Source organism: Saccopteryx bilineata, chromosome 2 (genome assembly GCF_036850765.1).
Source record: "Saccopteryx bilineata isolate mSacBil1 chromosome 2, mSacBil1_pri_phased_curated, whole genome shotgun sequence".
NCBI classification, from domain to species: Eukaryota; Metazoa; Chordata; class Mammalia; order Chiroptera; family Emballonuridae; genus Saccopteryx; species Saccopteryx bilineata.
The window spans coordinates 37,928,293-37,944,876 of record NC_089491.1 but is presented as its reverse complement, the minus strand read 5'-3'; the positions used below and the strand labels follow the sequence as shown (position 1 = coordinate 37,944,876).

Sequence of the window (16,584 nt, the reverse complement as noted above, 5' to 3'; positions counted from 1 at the left end):
GACTGGGATGCGAAAGACCCAGGTTCGAGACCCCAAGGTCGCCAGCTTGAGCGTGGGTTCATCTGGTTTGAGCAAAAAGCTCACCAGCTTGACCCCAAGGTCGCTGGCTCAAGCAAGGGGTTACTCGGTCTGCTGAAGGCCGGCTGTCAAGGCACATATGAGAAAGCAATCAATGAACAACTAAGGTGTTGCAACGCACAACGAGAAACTAATGATTGATGCTTCTCATCTCTCCGTTCCTATCTGTCTGTCCCTGTCTCTCCCTCTCTCTGACTCTCTCTGTCTCTGTATAAGGAAAAAAAAAAGAAAAGATTTGTCTGTGAGCCAGATGCAGCCATCAAAAGAACCACATCTGGCTCGTGCACCATAGGTTCCCGACCCCTGAGCTATATATTATGTTCACCCATTCATCAGTTGATGGACATTTGTATTTTTCCTATTTTGTTGGCTACTGTGCATAATGCTGCTATGAATATTTGTGTATAAGCTTTTGTACAAACATATTTTTTCATACTCTTGGATATATATCTAGGAGTAGAATTGCTGGCTCATATAGTAACTTTATATTTAACATTTTGAGGAACTGCCAGACTCTTTTTTCAAAGTGGAGACACCATTTTTACATTGCCTGCAGCAATGTTTGAGGATTCTAATTTCTCCACATCCTCACCAACACTTGTTATTATCTTTTATCTTAGCTAACATAGTGGAGGTAGAGTGGTATCTCATTGTGATTGTGTTGTGTGTGTGTGTGTGTGTGTGTAGCTATGTGTGTGTCTGTGTGTGTGTGACAGAGAGAGAAAGGGATAGATAGGGACAGACAGGAAGGAGAGAGATGAGAAGCTTCAAGTCTTTGTTGCGGCACCTCAGTTGTTCACTGATTGCTTTCTTATATGTGCCTTGATTGGGGGAGGGGGGTAAGGGAAGACACTATAGCAGAGTGAGTGACACCTTGCTCAAGCCAGAGACCTTGGGCTTCAAGCCAGCGACCTTTGGGCTCAAGCCAGTGACCATGGGGTTATTGTCTATGATCCCATGCGCAAGCCAGCGACTCTGTGCTCAAGCAGGCAACCTCGGGGTTTCAAACCTGGGTTCTCTGCGTCACAGTCCTACGCTCTATATCCACTGCACCACCGCCTGGTCAGGTTCATTGTGATTTTTATTTCTCTAATCACTAATAATGTTGAATATCTTTTCATGTGCTTATTGACCATTTGTAGGTCTTCTTTGGAGAAATATCTATTCAAGTTCTTTGCTCAGTTTTTAGTTGGGTTATATATCATTTTATTGTTGAATCTGTAAGACTTCTGATTAACAATCTCGTATCAGATATATGATTTGCAAATACTTTCTCCAATTCTGTGTGTTTTTTCACTTTCTTGATGGTGTCCTTTGAGGCACAAAGGTTTTTAATTTTCATGGAGTTCACCTTACTTATTTTCTCATATGTCACTTCTATTTTTGGTGTCATGTCTAAGAAACCATCACCCAATCCATGATAACAGAAATTTAGTCCCATGTTTTCTTCTACAACTCTTAATCTTATAGCTCAGATTAGCCCCTCTAGTTTCTGCCTTTCTCCGTATCTGCTCACTACCCCAGTCAAAACACAAAGGCTTGGAAGCCCAACAAAGGAAGCTTCCTCTTAAAAAAGGAAAGGAAGAAGATGATAAATACTTGCTTTTTAATTCTGAGGTAATTTAACATAACATACATAGTTATATTTTAATACTGTGTTCCTCATACAAGTACTTAGTAGCCATTTGAATTTTGAATTTTATGTATTACCTGTTCATGTCCTTGAGCATGAACTTCCATAGCTCTTTACTGTACTCCATTTGAAGAGCTGTAATCCTGTGATCTAAATGAGTTCATTCTTTTGCCTGACCATGTGGTGGCACAGAGGATAGAGTGTCGACTTGGGACACTAAGGACCCAGTTTCAAAACCCCCAGGTTACTGACTTGAGCCCAAAGGTCACTGGCTTGGAAGGTCACTGGCTTGAGCCCAAGGTTGCTGGCTTGAGTAAGGGGTCACTGGCTCAACTGGAGCCCCCACCCCACCCCCATCAAGGCACATATGAGAAAGAGATCAATGAACAACTCAAGTGCTGCAACTACGAGTTGATACTTCTTACCTTTCTCCCTTCCTGTCTGTCTATCCCCCTCTCACTCCTTCTGTCTCTCACTAAAAAGAAAAAAAAAGTTAAGTTTTTAAAAAGTTGGTGTTATTAAGAATCAACTAAATGATGGAGAACTTAGGCAATGGGGGATTTAGACTCACGGTGAATGAAAGGAAGACAACAGGAATAAAAAAGGAAGAGAAATGAATAAATTAGGAGAAATTGGATATGAGGAGTCTGAGCAAGTAAAGACTGTTAGGATCTGAACTTGGTAGCTCAGGAGACTAGAACTTGGAAAGGCCATTCTGCCAGTCTTGCCAAGAGACCAGAGGAGTTCAGAATGGACTCTGTAGACTTGGAGCGAGGAGACTTTGACCAAGAGAGAACTCCAGCCTATCAGAGGTAAAAGTGGGGAGAGACTTTCTATAGGACCCCTTAGAGAAAGGTCTAAGCTAAAACTGAACAGAATTTGGACACTTCAGAAGATCTGTACCCTGAGCTAGACAAATACTAGGGATGTATTGTGCCTCTTATGTTTACCAGGCCTTATATGATGTGCTGAAATGATAGAAAGGAAATATAAATAGACCCGTCTCCACTGAGAAGGAAGAAGTTGGCATCAGCCATACTTGCAGTCACTCTAATGCCCACCTCGGTCTCTGCCTTCAAGAAGCTCCTGGCTGGTGGGGCAGTGGGTAGAATGTCATCTCAGGGTGCCAACATTGTTGGTTTGATCCTGGGGTCACAGGTTCGATCATGAGGGTGCTGATTTGATACCGAGTGCACCTGCTCAACCCTCTAGGTCACTGGTTTGAGCCCCAGTCAGTGCACGTATGAGAAGCAATCAATGGCACAACTACACTGCTCATAAAAATTAGGGGATCAGAGAACATGCAGATACTCCAATACTTCCAGCCTTTTGTATAGGGCATTTTCACCAATGAAATAAAAGTTGGTTTTGCATTTCATTTGTATAATTGAACAACTTTCTTTGACTTGTCGTTTGCTTTTCTGATGTTCTTGTTTAATAAAAAAAAATCAAATGCTTCTGTTTTTTATCACTTCATATTCATTATTAAATACCGCCTATTTTTGTGAGCAGTATAAGTGAAACAATGAATTGATGCTTCTCTCTCTCTCTCTCTCTCTCTTCCTCCTCTCCCTTTCTCTCTCTCAAAAAAAAAAAAATCTCTCATAGACAAACAACAGTTTGACGATTACCAGAGGGAAAAGGGGGTGGGAGGAGGTAGAAGAGGGTACAGGGGGACAAATGACGGACAGAGACTTGACCTGGGGCGGTGAACACACATGCAGTGTACAAATGATGTAGCATAGAATTGTACACTTGAAACCTATATAATTTTATTAACCAATGTCACCACAGTAAATTCAATGAAAAAGTAAAAAAGAAGCTACAATACAGTAATAGGAAGAGTGAGGATCCTTAGCCCACAGCCATCAGAGAAGGACAAATATTCTGGGGCTTAGAGGAAGAAAAAAGAAGTCTGGGATGACATAGGGATCAAATGATAAAGCACACTTGAAAATACTTTTCTTGCAAAAGTATACCTTATTGATATGAGGACATGATATAGAATGTAAACTTCCATGCTGCAGCTGTATTCCCTCAGTGCCTAGCACCGTATCAGAATACCCTAGTGGCGTTTTCTTAGTTATGTCACTATTTATACAATTACTCTTTGTTTACTGCTAAGGAAAGCGTCCTTGAAAGAGAAGAAAATGCTGCCCCTGAGATACCATATGAGATCTTCATATGTGGCATTAAAAAGGAGCTGACCTTTTGTCACAGGTGGATGCATGGCAACCTTAAAATGGATGCAGAGCTCAAGAGTTGCACCTGTGCGATGCAGGAAGTGTGTTGAGATACCCCTGTCCTATCGGGCTGTGTATCAAGCTTCATCTTGATTCTGAGTTTTTTCTCCTCTTGGGCTCTTCTCCATCTGAAAATTATACGAGGAAGGGCATGTCCCAGACTTCCAGGGAAGTGACATTAGCTTCCCTTTCTTTCCCTCTCTTTCCAGGTGCCAAGCTCTCCTGATGAAATGTGTTCTGCCCCACTGGGCTCTGGGGGCAGTGTCTGGTGCTGTTGATGCCCCTGTTCGAACATTCCAGAATGGATAGTCCTCCAAAGCTGACTGGAGAGACCCTCATCGTCCACCACATCCCCCTAGTGCACTGCCAAGTCCCAGACAGGCAGTGCTGTGGAGGAGCAAGTGGAGGCAGTGGGAGCACAAGACCCAATGCCTTCTGCCCACCCGAGCTGGGCATAAGCCAGCCTGATCAAGACCTAGGACAAGCTGACTCCCTACTGTACAGCAGTCTGCACTCTGCTCCGGGGGGGTCTGCGAGGTCTGCAGACAGCAGCACCAAGAGCAGGGGTCTGGATGGAAGAGGCCCCGGGGCCCCTAAAAGACATAATCCCTTCTTGTTGCAGGAGGGTGTGGCTGAGCCAGGACTTGGTGACTTATATGATGACAGCACTGCTGATGGTGCTACCCAGCAGTCTTTCCACCTGCATGGAGCTGGCCAACCCACCTTCCATCTATCCTCTTTCCAGATGCCACCACCTGGCCCCCGAGTGGGCAGGCCATGGGGGGCAGCACAAAGTCGGGCTGGAGTGGTGGAGGGGCAGGAACAGGAGCCGGTGACCACCTTGGATACCCAGCAGTGCAGCACTAACCACTGCTGCCAGCCAGAGCTGGAAACAGAGACCATGGAGCTGGACGAGTGTGGGGGACCTGGTGGGAGTGGGAGCGGAGGTGGAGCCAGTGATACCTCTGGCTTTTCCTTTGACCAGGAATGGAAGCTCAGTTCAGATGAATCCCCAAGGAACCCTGGATGCTCAGGCTCAGGACCCCAGCACTGCCGCTGCAGTAGCACATCCAGTCAGTCTGAGGCGGCTGACCAGTCCATGGGCTATGTGAGTGACTCCTCCTGCAACAGCTCAGATGGTGTACTGGTCACCTTCAGCACCCTCTACAACAAGATGCATGGCAACTCCCGTGCCAATCTCAACTCTGGCCCACAATCTTGCAGTGACTCTTCCTTCTGCAGCCACTCAGACCCTGGCGCCTTCTACCTGGACCTGCAGCCGTCCCCCGCTGAGTCTAAGATGTCTTGTGAGTCCCACCACCCTGATAGTGGAGGAAGGGAAGGGGGCTATGGTTGTCCTCATACCTCATCTCCTGAGCTCGATGCCAACTGCAACTCCTACCGCCCACACTGTGAGCCCTGCCCAGCTGTGGCTGACCTCACGGCCTGCTTCCAGAGCCAAGCCCGTCTTGTTGTGGCCACACAGAATTACTATAAACTTGTCACCTGTGACCTGTCCTCCCAATCATCCCCAAGCCCCGCTGGCTCTTCCATCACCAGCTGCTCTGAGGAACACACCAAGATAAGTCCTGTACCCAGCTCTGTCCCAGACCCTGGCCCTAGCCAGCCCTCTGAGTATTATCTATTCCAGAAGCCAGAAATCCAACCAGAGCAACAAGAAGTAGTGGGTTCCTCCATGGAAGCTGCAGCTCCCATGGGCCCCACTGTGATTGAGGGGCAAGTGTACACTAATACCTCACCCCCCAACCTTAGCAGTGGACGTCAGCGCTCTCGGAGCTATGATCGCAGCCTGGAGCGCAGCCCTCCTGTCCGCCTGGGCTCACTGGAACGCATGTTGAGTTGCCCAGTACGCCTGAGTGAGGGCCCTACAGCTCTGGCTGGGCCTAGCTCCCCACCTAGGCGGGTTACCTCCTTTGCTGAGCTTGCAAAGGGCCGGAAGAAAGCTGCAGGCTCTGGCTCCCCGCCACTTCGAGTGAGCATTGGGGACTCCTCCCAGGAGTTCTCACCCATTCAAGAAGCCCAACAAGATAGGGTGGGCCCACTGGATGAGGGTACTCACTGTAGCCATAGCCTACCACCCATGCCCTTGGGGCCAGGCATGGACTTAGTTGGCCCAGAGCCCTGGTCCACCCAGGTCTGTCAGGGCCCCCAGTCCAGTGAGATGTCACCTGCTGCCCTCAGAGCTGCTGGGCAAGACCCCCTGACGCAGATGGATCCAGGGCCTGCTCTCTCAGGGAGCCCAGCCAACAGCCATACCCAGAGGGATGCGAGAGCTAGAGCTGACGGTAAGGAACCCTAGAGGCTGGAGAATACCAGAATGTATGCATGGCCTCCTCAGTGATAGGGCCCTGTCAACCACCTATCCGTACCACTAGAGGTTCCTCAGCCCAGATTCTCTTTCTAGTCCAAGGCATGTCCTATAGTTGTAAAGGGGGAAAATGTTAGAGGATTAAAAATGCACTGAAGAGATAAAAATCGACAGGACTTAGAGATTGATGTACTGGGAAATGGAGCACTTAGAAAATTGTGATTCTAAGCCTGGATAACTGGAAAGATGATGATACGTGATTAGGGTCTGCAAACACAGAATTAGATTTACTGGAAAAGGGATGAGGCATGAGTTCAGTTTTGGACATTTAGAAATTTGCTGCTTAAAAGGGTATGTCTAAGAGCCAAGGGATATGTCCAACAAGCAGACCACACTGGGTGGTGCCAGTAAAGTTCATGCTTTGATCAGTGATGGTAGCCACTCTTCCAAGTATCTGACACCTGACACTTGACCTTTAGGCCTCCTAAGCCAGCTCTGTCCTTATTTATTTTATAGTAGTTAAGTTATGATTTTATAAAGGCTCTGTGTTAAGTGGGTGCTGGTGATAGAGAGATGAGAAGGTCAATCTCTGCTCTCAAGAAATTCCGTCTAAGGATGGAAACAGGAAGGTAAAATGCAGAGATGGTGCTGTCTGGTAATAGTCTATGAAAGGGGGTCTCTAGATCAGACTGAAATGGCAGGGAAGGACTGCTAACACAGTAAATTAAGAACAATCTAGAAAGACAATTAAGAACTGGCTTTGTGGAGACTTGTAAGCTGAACTTTCTGGGCTCATAGACTGTCTATACAAAACCACAAAGGCACAGAATAACTTGATGGTTTCCAGAAACCACTAATAATTGGGTTAGCGGTAGTGGGATGTGGATGGAACCACTGCAGGATTTTAATCAGGAAAGTGGCTTGTTTGTTTACAACAGCTTAGCCTGTTTTGGTTTGCATATTAGAAAGATCACTGGTTGTTTGGGTGGAAGGTAGATTGGAAAAGACCCCTGGAGGTCGGGAGACCACCACGATGGGAGAGTCATCGGAATAAAGTGGTGGTTGAAGCTATGAGTGGATGAGAGCATCCAAGGAGAATGTGTGGCTCTGTGAAGGGAACAAGGACAGAGCCCTGGGGGATAACATGATTCAAGGATGAACAAAGCAACCCTCAAAGGAGACTAAGAAGAATTCGGTAGGAAACTAGAAGGAAAAGCAGGAGAGAGTGAAGTCATGAGAACCAAAGGAAGGTAACATTTTAAAAAGTTAGGTTCAACCAAATGCATTCTGAAGAGAAATCACTAAGAGTAGGGTTGATAATCCTAAAAGCAACATTCCGGAGTGGTGAGGGCAGAAGCCAGATCTCAGAGAGAATGGAAGGAAGAGGAAGATAAAGGAGGGGAAAGGGAGATAAAGGGGAATTTGCTGTGTTATAGCCTTAGGTTGGGTCTCTTATCAAAATCAAAGGAAAGGGTTAAAAAACCAGAAATAATATTATCTCTGCCATTAGGGAGACATAGTCCAGCAGAAGATTTCATGCTCCTAAACATAGAGGAAGGAGCTGCCCTTGGCAAGGGGGACTGAAGGGGGGGAGGGTTCTCTAGGGAACAGGGGGTCAGACAAAACAAGGATTAGCCCGTCGTTTGGAATTCACTCCCTTCTTAGACTGCAGTGTCTGGTGGGTGTGCCTAGGCACAGGGGACCTGGGGCTGGCATTCTGAGGGCAAGAACAGTTCTGGTCAGAGATGAAAGGAGAGGCTTTAAAAGTTTTTTCTATGAGATAAGGCTTTTTGTATTGTGATTATGCAGCGACCTACACAAGGCTCTTGATTCTGTTAAAAAAAAAAAGGAGGGGAATTAATAAAAAAAATGAATGACATTTCAATGAATTCATGAATGACTATAGAAGCTGAGATCTCTTTGAGATCCTGAGCAGCAGAACCAAGATTCAGAAGAATCTTAACCAAATTTGGAAAGAACTAATAAAGCCAGGACCAATGTGAAGTTTTGATGTGTGAGCTGTACTTGAGTTATTTGGGATATTTGATTGCAAACTCAGAATGAGTCAGCAGTTTTGAAGGGCTTTCAAAAAGTTAAAATGACTGGATTTATTCATAGATTTCAGAAGGGAGGAGTTGATAGTCCCCCACTCCTCTGAAAGAGTTAGTGCTTACCTGGAAGTTCTGGACCCTCCCATTTTAAGAAGAAATCGAGGTACTGGAGCTATGTCACCTACAGAAGAGCAAACTTGGGTGAATGTGGTCTCTGACTCCAGTTTCTGAAGGCTGTCATACAAAAGCAAGAAAACATACACTCTCTATTCCCTGCAGGTAGAACAGAGACCCACTCCCCACAATAGCCCCCAACTTCCCTCATCTTATTCCTCTGCCTCAACCCTATTCTGGGAATTTAGCAGGGAGTTTTTTTAAAAGAGTAGGAATAGTCTAATTAAAGCACACTTTAATATAGAGGGTATAAGTAATATAGCTAGGGTTGGGAGGACCTAATCTGATAGCCAGGATCTGCTCAGCCTTGAACTGTGGTATTTACCATATTTCCCCATGTATAAGACGCACCATTTTTTGAAAACTTTGGGGTCTAAAAACTGGGTGCGTCTTATACAATGGTTGTAGTTTCTTTACTTGTATTTCCCGTTTTTCACTCCTGTTGTCTTTTTTTTCTTTCTTTCTAATTTTGGGCCCCAAAATTAAGGTGCATATTATACATGGGAGCATCTTATACATGGGGAAATACGGTAAGTGGAAGGGAAGAAGACGTGTCCAGCAGGAAAAGCAGTGTGCTTAAAGAGGAGTGGAGTGGTGTTAATGAGGATGGGAGGTGTGGAAGTTTGAGGGGAGAGAAGCCTAATCTGTGGCCAGTGTGTTCACCTACCTGACTGAGAAGGTTTGACTTTATTCTGTGGGCAGTAGTGGCCCCAGGGGATAAAATAAATTGGTATTTCAGGAAGCAAACCGGTAAGATTTTGGATGCAGTGAGGCTAGCCTTCACCAAAGGTTCAGTGGGGATTCATTCATTTAACAAATCTTTATTCAGCACCCACTATGTACCAGGCTGTGTTCTAGGTACTAGAGATACAGCAATGAACAGTTTTAAAACACTACTTTTCTGGGGCCCTTACAAGAAGTAATAGACAATAAATAAATAAGATAATTTCTGGTAGTGGAAAATTGCTAAAAATGAAAAAATAGCAAGGTAATGAGATCGAGTGTCACTTGCCAGAGGATCTGGGGTAGTCAGGGAAGGTCTTCCTGAGAAGGTGATGTTTCGGCTGATGCCTAAATGATGAGAAAATTCCTGGAAGAAAGAAGAGTAGGTGCAGAAACTCCAAAGATGTTAATGAACTTGGCATGTTCAGGACCAAAGGAAATATGGCTAGAGTATAGTGAGCAAGGGAGAATGACAAAGGTTACTCTCTAAGCACTGACACAGTAATGACAGGAGGGTATCATTTTGAAAATGTCCCCTGGGAATGATTGTGAAACACTCCCTAATGGGGTTGTGGTTACCATCCCCTTAAGACTCACTGATGTAAATTAATGGAAGAAGATGAGGGAAAACCCAGCCTGATACCATGTCATGGGTAATGCAATGTGGTAAAGAGAACATTAGCCCCAGAGTCAGACTCTGGTTTAGGCACAATTCTAGTTCTGCCACTTCCTAGTTGTGTGACCTTGGGCAAATGATTTAATCTCCCTGAATTTCCAATATCCTTACTGTTAAGTGAGGATGAAATTCCTACCGCATAGAGTTGAGCCACACAGTTGTGCTAGTGAGCCACACCCAGGGTTTTAGGTTGTGTGGTTGCTTATAGCACCACCTTGTGTTCACTGAGATATTTATAGTATGCACAGTGTTTTATTAGAAGCATAACCCATACACAAAGACAAAGTGACCTGGAGTTTTGTGTTTAGGTCTGAGCCCCATATTTTTAGGGACATTGACCTGAAGATTGGCTGAAAGAACAGAAGAAGACCACTTTGGGGGAACACATGAACGTGTAGAAGGAACACATGAACGTGTAGAGAGAACAGATAGGACTCTTGAGGCTCCAATGACTGGGTCATGAGTGGGGTAAATAGGGGTGGCAGGAGCTGATTCTGACTGCAAGTAGAGAAATATTTTATTACAGTTAGATTTTCTCAAGAATGAAATGTGCCTGCTGGGATGGAGATAGGAGATGATGAGTGAAAGCTTGAAGTAAATAACATCTTGACCCTGGAAATCTGTGACTCTGACTCCAAGTCTTTAGGCCTTAGAAACAAAGAAAATGGTGGTTCTGCCACTGACAAAAATGGAAGTCATCAGGAGAAAGGTGATGGATGAGCTGTTTTAAAATAGTAAATTTTAAGTGAAAGTAAAACCCTAAAGCAGAGTGATCTAGAGGTCCAAAGGAAGGTCAGAGCTAAAGCTGTGGGTTCAGGAGTCATCTGTATGAATGTCTGAATTTGAATAATACAGGGAAGAATGTGTAACATGAGATAAAAAAAAATTAAGCCTTAAGATGCATCCATTCACCTTTGAAGTAAAGAAAATGAAGAATGAGTGAATAGGCAAGAATATAAAACGGTTCAGTATTATAAAAACAATAGGAGTTTTATACAAAAGAAATGGGGAGCGGTGTCATATTCCACAAGCTTGGATTGCCCCTACCCCATTCAGTTCCTACAACCCAGGTCCTGCCCACCTCTTCCCCCTTCCCCAGTGAGCTTCATCTCCGGTCTGCTTCTGTGCTTCCTCTCATGTGGTTTCAGTGTCTGCCCATCTGATTCCTTCTCCATCCCTGTTGCCACAGGGGGTGGTGCTGAGAGCCGACCGGTCCTTCGCTACAGCAAGGAGCAGAGGCCAACCACATTGCCCATTCAGCCCTTCGTGTTCCAGCACCACTTCCCCAAGCAGTTGGCCAAGACCCGGGCCCTCCACAGCCTTTCCCAACTCTACGGCCTCTCAGGCTGCAGCCGTGCCCAGCAGTCTGCCCAGCAGCCTGCCCCGCTGGCTGCCCCCACTCCTCAAGTCCCAGCCTCAGCTCCAGGGGAGTCACAGGCATCCACCAACAGAGGGGCCAGGAAAGCTGGGCCTGAACCAGAAACCTCACGACCATCACCCCTGGGCAGCTACTCCCCTATCCGGAGTGCTGGCCCCTTTGGGCTCAGCACCGACTCTTCTGCCTCTACTTCGTGCTCCCCTCCCCCAGAGCAGGCCACAGTCACAGAAAGCCCACCCCCATGGAGCCTCTCCTGTCCTGCTATCCAGCCTGCCAGCTCCCAGCAGCCACAGAAGGAGGATCAGAAGATACTGACCTTGGCTGAGTACCGACTCCATGGAACAGGAATCTTGCCTCCTCTGGGCTCCTGGAGATCTAGCCTCAGTCGAGCAGAGAGCCTGCCCCGGGGAGGTGGTGAAGGCAGCATGGCCTCGAGGCCCAGTAACGGTATGAGCTCGGCAGCCTGCCTGCGTTCAAACACTTCAATCCCTCACCCCCTTTGAATGGTTTCTTATATTCCTGCTTGGGGTCAGGGGTTCAACTATTTGCATCTCATTTCCCAGCATCGGTGGATAATATGCACTAACTCCTAAACCTCATATTTTACATGGGCCCACTGTGTAGCTATGAAATGCTGTCTCCTGCTAATTCTTGCCTGTCTCTTCTACTCATCTGTTCTGCTTTCAGCCAACCACCTATCCCCTCAAGCACTCAAGTGGCGGGAATACAGGAGGAAGAACCCACTAGGGCCACCTGGTTTGTCAGGGAGCCTAGACCGAAGGCCACAGGAAACTCGGCTGGCCCGAAGGAACCCCATCTTTGAGTTCCCTGGCTCCCTCAGTGCTGCTGGCCACCTGCACTGCCGGCTGAATGGTGTGTGGGCCAGGTCCCCAGTTACAAGGCCTAGCGGCTTGGGTAAACATGATGGTAACAGCTAGTAAGATACGGACTGACAAGGAGTCATTCTAGCAGATAAGGGACCATAAGTGAGCAGTCTCAGTGAGAGGATGGGGGAAATTGAACATAATTGTGGGCTAGGGGGACCCAGGCAGGCACTGCCACAGCTGGGAGGGGCTGGAGAAGGGGTCAGTCCCAAAGGAACATGTCTCAGGGGCATAAGGCACAAAAGGATCTGTAAGCCTTGGAAAGATTGTTGCTTGGTATTGATTTTTCTCTTCTTTCCAGGTCAAATAGTGAAGCCATTATCATTGACCTGCCCTGACTTCCAGGATCCCTTTTCCTTGACTGAGAAACCTCCAGCGGAGTTTTGTCTGTCCCCAGATGGCAACTCAGAAGCCATTTCCATTGATCTGCTTCAGAAAAAAGGTGCATATTACCCTGAGCTCAGGCCAGGAATTCTGTTGTCACGACCTATTTGTGCCTATTGCCCTGCTGCCTGGCCCTCCAGAATATTTCCCTGTCTTAAAATCCCAAGTGCCAGGAAGGAATTAGAGAGCACAGACATTGGGATGAGAAGTCTACTGTGTACCATGAGTTTGTGCAAGTGAGCAAGGGTCATTTATCAGATGCTCTGGAGTCAGGCTTCAGGCTCTTCCCTCCAGGAGCTAAGTACAGTGAGGGAGACGGCATGTCATGAGTAAATGCCCACATGCCCTGATGGAGGGAAGTTTAATTACAAGGCCTAGCGGCTTGGGTAAACATGATGGTAACAGCTAGTAAGATACGGACTGACAAGGAGTCATTCTAGCAGATAAGGGACCATAAGTGAGCAGTCTCAGTGAGAGGATGGGGGAAATTGAACATAATTGTGGGCTAGGGGGAAGGAGCCTATTAAAAGGGAGAAAGATGAAGTCCCTTTCAGGGACAGAGTGAGAGATTCAGAGCTTAGGGAGAGGGAAGAACTTTGGTCAGGAAGGGGAACAGCCAGCTCCCTCCAAGATGGAGAGGGGGTGAGAGGAGGCAGGCGGGAGGGAGGGAGGAGAGACATAATATAGTTATGTCTTTTGGGTGGAGAGGAAAGTAGAATGTATTCATGACCAATAGCCTCTAATCTCTATGAAGTAGAACCAAGGGCTTGAGAAGGGCATAGCTGAGGAGTTAGACTTCTATGCCCTCTGGGAGCTAGTGCCCTTGTCAGTCACCGCTGTGAGTGGCCCTGGACTTTATCCAGTATCCAGTAGCCTAGTGTCTAGGTGTAGAAAAGACAGATACATTGATCCAGGATTGGAGTAAGAGGGCAAGGAAGTTAGGACTTTGAGGGTCTCGATGATGGAATCATTGAAGTGGGTCCAGGCTGGGAAGTGAAAACAGGAGAGCCTTGAGAACTGGGCAAAATAACAAGTGGCCAGGGCCTGGTTACCTTGTTGAGACCCACGTGCAGGGAGCACGAGAGTGTGTGTGTATGGTAGCCCTTCTCTCTCCCCACTGAGGGCTCAGTCCCAACTGAGTTGCCCGGGGACTTGCTCAGGGACCCGTTACATCAAATTCTTGCTTACAGGGCTGGTGAAAGCTGTTAACACGGCAGTGGACCTCATTGTGGCCCATTTTGGCACAAGCCGGGATCCTGGAGTGAAGGTAGGCAAGAAGCTGTGGAGAGCTGAGCTCTACCTTGCTGGCTCCACTTTCCCTGTGCTGCCACCTTCCCTTGCTTTCTTGCATCTAGAACCCAGAATTGATACTTAGGGATGGGTATCACAACAGAAGCACCATGAGGGTTAAGAGGGTCAAAGAGGACCAGGGTTGGACTTCAGATGATTCCCTGTACTTCTCTACTGCATCCACAGGCAAAGTTGGGGAACAGTTCTGTCAGCCCCAATATAGGCCACCTGGTTCTGAAGTACTTGTGCCCTGCGGTCCAAGCTGTGCTGGAAGATGGGCTCAAGGCCTTTGTATTAGATGTCATCATCGGGCAACGTAAGAACATGCCGTGGAGTGTGGTTGAGGCTTCCACACTACTGGGTAAGTGCTGGGTGCAGGATGGACATTTCAGGGTGAATTTAGAGTTTCCAGAGATTGGGCACGTGACCTTCAGCTCTGGCTTCCTTCCAGGCCCGTCCACCAAGGTCCTGCATGGCCTCTACAACAAAGTCAGTCAATTCCCAGAGCTCACCAGTCATACCATGCGCTTCAACGCCTTTATCCTCGGCCTGCTAAAGTGAGTGTGTGGTGGTGCAGCATGATCTGCAGCCGTCTGTCCCGGACTCTGCTGCCTCTGAGGGAGCAGCTCCCTAGACTGAGACAGAAAGGGGGTAATCTGTGGGATCTGTGGCCAGGGCGCAAGCTTACCTTCTCCCCACCTAGCTACAGCCTCTCAGTAGGTCGCTGGTGTCCCATCACACTCATGACCCTCTGGCACTGACACCAACATGGTCTGCTTTTACAAATCCACAATCTGGCTTATTTGGAAATAAATCTGGTTCTATTTCTCTGTATATTATAATTCCTGATCATCTCAGTTCCAGCACTGCTTCCAAATCCTGCTTGGCCCTAAGTCCACCTGGTAACCATGTCATCTCCTTTGGCTCTGTAATATAACTCAGTGGCTGCCCTGACTTCCTGGGTCTTGCGTAAGATGATTCCATTCTAGGAAAAATGACTGGTTTGTGAATCACATGTTCCCCCCCCCCATCCTCCCTACATCCTCACTGACTATGTGACATGAAATGAACCATGTAGCATCCCTTCCATAGAAGGCAGATTTTCACCTATAGTCGGCCCTGTGTCTGTCTCCTTTGTACCTTATCATCTGGCTATGTCCACATAAGACTCAACTCTCTTCACCTATCTCCCTACAGCATCCGGTCCCTGGAGTTCTGGTTTAATCACCTCTATAACCACGAAGGTAATGCCCAGAACCTTGCCCTGTCTTGCAAACTCAATATAGGCCAGACCTCAGAGGCTCAAAAGAGGGAGGCACAGCTGTCTTTTCAGATGCTAGAGATGGAAAGGGGAACCACACAAGCTTTCATTCTCAAAGCTTGTGCTTCTAGCCAAGTCCTTCCCCAGCTTCAGCTGTGTTAGAGCCTTGCAGTCAGCAGGATGCTCAGGTAATCTGGAAGCCAGGAAGCACCAGCACCTCTCTCCTCTGAACTCCGAACTGCCACTGAAGGTTGTGGAGTCAATGCACTGCACAACTTTAGGAATCATTTGCACTATGGTATCTCTAAGTGGCACACTACACAGCCAGTGCAGCCCGATGCAACGGCTCTGCCTAGGTCATTCAAAGACCCACCCCAGGCTAGGCTCTGTTTCTCTGTGTGGCTCAGTCCCTTTCTCTTTCTTTCCCAGATATCATCCAGACCCACTACCAGCCATGGGGCTTCCTGAGTGCAGCGCATACCGTGTGCCCTGGCCTCTTTGAGGAGCTGCTGCTGCTGCTGCAGCCCCTGGCCCTGCTGCCCTTCAGCCTCGACTTGCTGTTCCAGCACCGGCTGCTGCAAAGCGGGCAGCAGCAGCGGCAGCACAAAGAGCTACTGCGGGTATCCCAGGACCTGCTGCTGTCCGCCCACTCAACACTGCAGCTGGCCCGGGCCCGGGGCCAGGAGGGCTCTGGAGACATGGACAGGGCAGCCCATGGGGAGCGGGTGAAAGGTGTGGGTGCCTCAGAAGGTGGAGAAGATGAGGAAGAAGAGGAGGAGACAGAAGAGGTGGCAGAGGTGGCTGGGGGCTCAGGGCATGGCAGGGCCCGAGGAGGGCAGGCTGGCTGGTGGTACCAGCTCATGCAGAGCTCCCAGGTCTACATCGATGGCTCCACTGAAGGTTCTAGGTTTCCCCGTGGTAGTAACAGCAGCTGCAGTGGCAGCAGCAGTGAGAAAAAGAAAGGGGCAGGGTGTGGGGGGCCACCCCCCCGAGAAGGAGTAGTGGAGGGAGCTGAGGCCTGCCCTGCCCCTGAGGAGGCCCTTGGCCGGGACAGGGGTTGGCCCTTCTGGATGGGGAGCCCCCCTGATTCTGTGCTGGCCGAGCTGAGGCGCAGTCGAGAGAGAGAGGGGCCTACTGCCCTCCCAGCAGAAAGTGTGGAAGGATCCTCAGGGTCTTCACCTGGGGGCATCAAGTGGGGACACCTCTTTGGGTCCCGAAAGGCTCAGCGGGAGGCCCGCCCCACAAACAGGTAAGAGGCAGCCCATGGTGTTGGTGGAGGGAATGAGGGAGCCAGATCTAAGCCAAGGCACAGACAGCCCTGACTGCTCTCCCCTAGGCTACCCTCGGACTGGCTGAGTCTGGACAAGTCCATGTTCCAACTAGTGGCGCAGACAGTGGGTGCCCGCCGGGAACCAGAGCCCAAGGAGAGCCTACAGGAGCCAAACTCCCCAACCTTGCCCTCCAAGCCCCCATGGTGAGC

The 16,584-nt window shown here is 48.2% G+C and overlaps 1 protein-coding gene across 6 annotated transcripts in view; it reads left to right on the top strand.

Annotated features, from left to right (window-relative positions):
• Positions 1-16,584, top strand: part of RUSC2 (RUN and SH3 domain containing 2) — an 88,871-nt gene that overhangs the window by 71,520 nt on the left and 767 nt on the right. For 3 of the 6 annotated variants that reach the window (XM_066256813.1, XM_066256815.1, XM_066256814.1), the window contains exons 2-11: positions 4,164-6,260; positions 11,097-11,732; positions 11,973-12,158; positions 12,471-12,611; positions 13,744-13,820; positions 14,030-14,204; positions 14,295-14,400; positions 15,041-15,087; positions 15,534-16,353; positions 16,441-16,578. In XM_066256813.1, the coding sequence (XP_066112910.1) occupies positions 4,232-6,260; positions 11,097-11,732; positions 11,973-12,158; positions 12,471-12,611; positions 13,744-13,820; positions 14,030-14,204; positions 14,295-14,400; positions 15,041-15,087; positions 15,534-16,353; positions 16,441-16,578 (4,355 nt within the window). In that variant the 5' untranslated portion in view covers positions 4,164-4,231. The remainder of the gene's footprint in view (positions 1-4,163; positions 6,261-11,096; positions 11,733-11,972; positions 12,159-12,470; positions 12,612-13,743; positions 13,821-14,029; positions 14,205-14,294; positions 14,401-15,040; positions 15,088-15,533; positions 16,354-16,440; positions 16,579-16,584) is intronic. The other 3 variants (XM_066256817.1, XM_066256819.1, XM_066256816.1) reach the window with 2 other exon arrangements.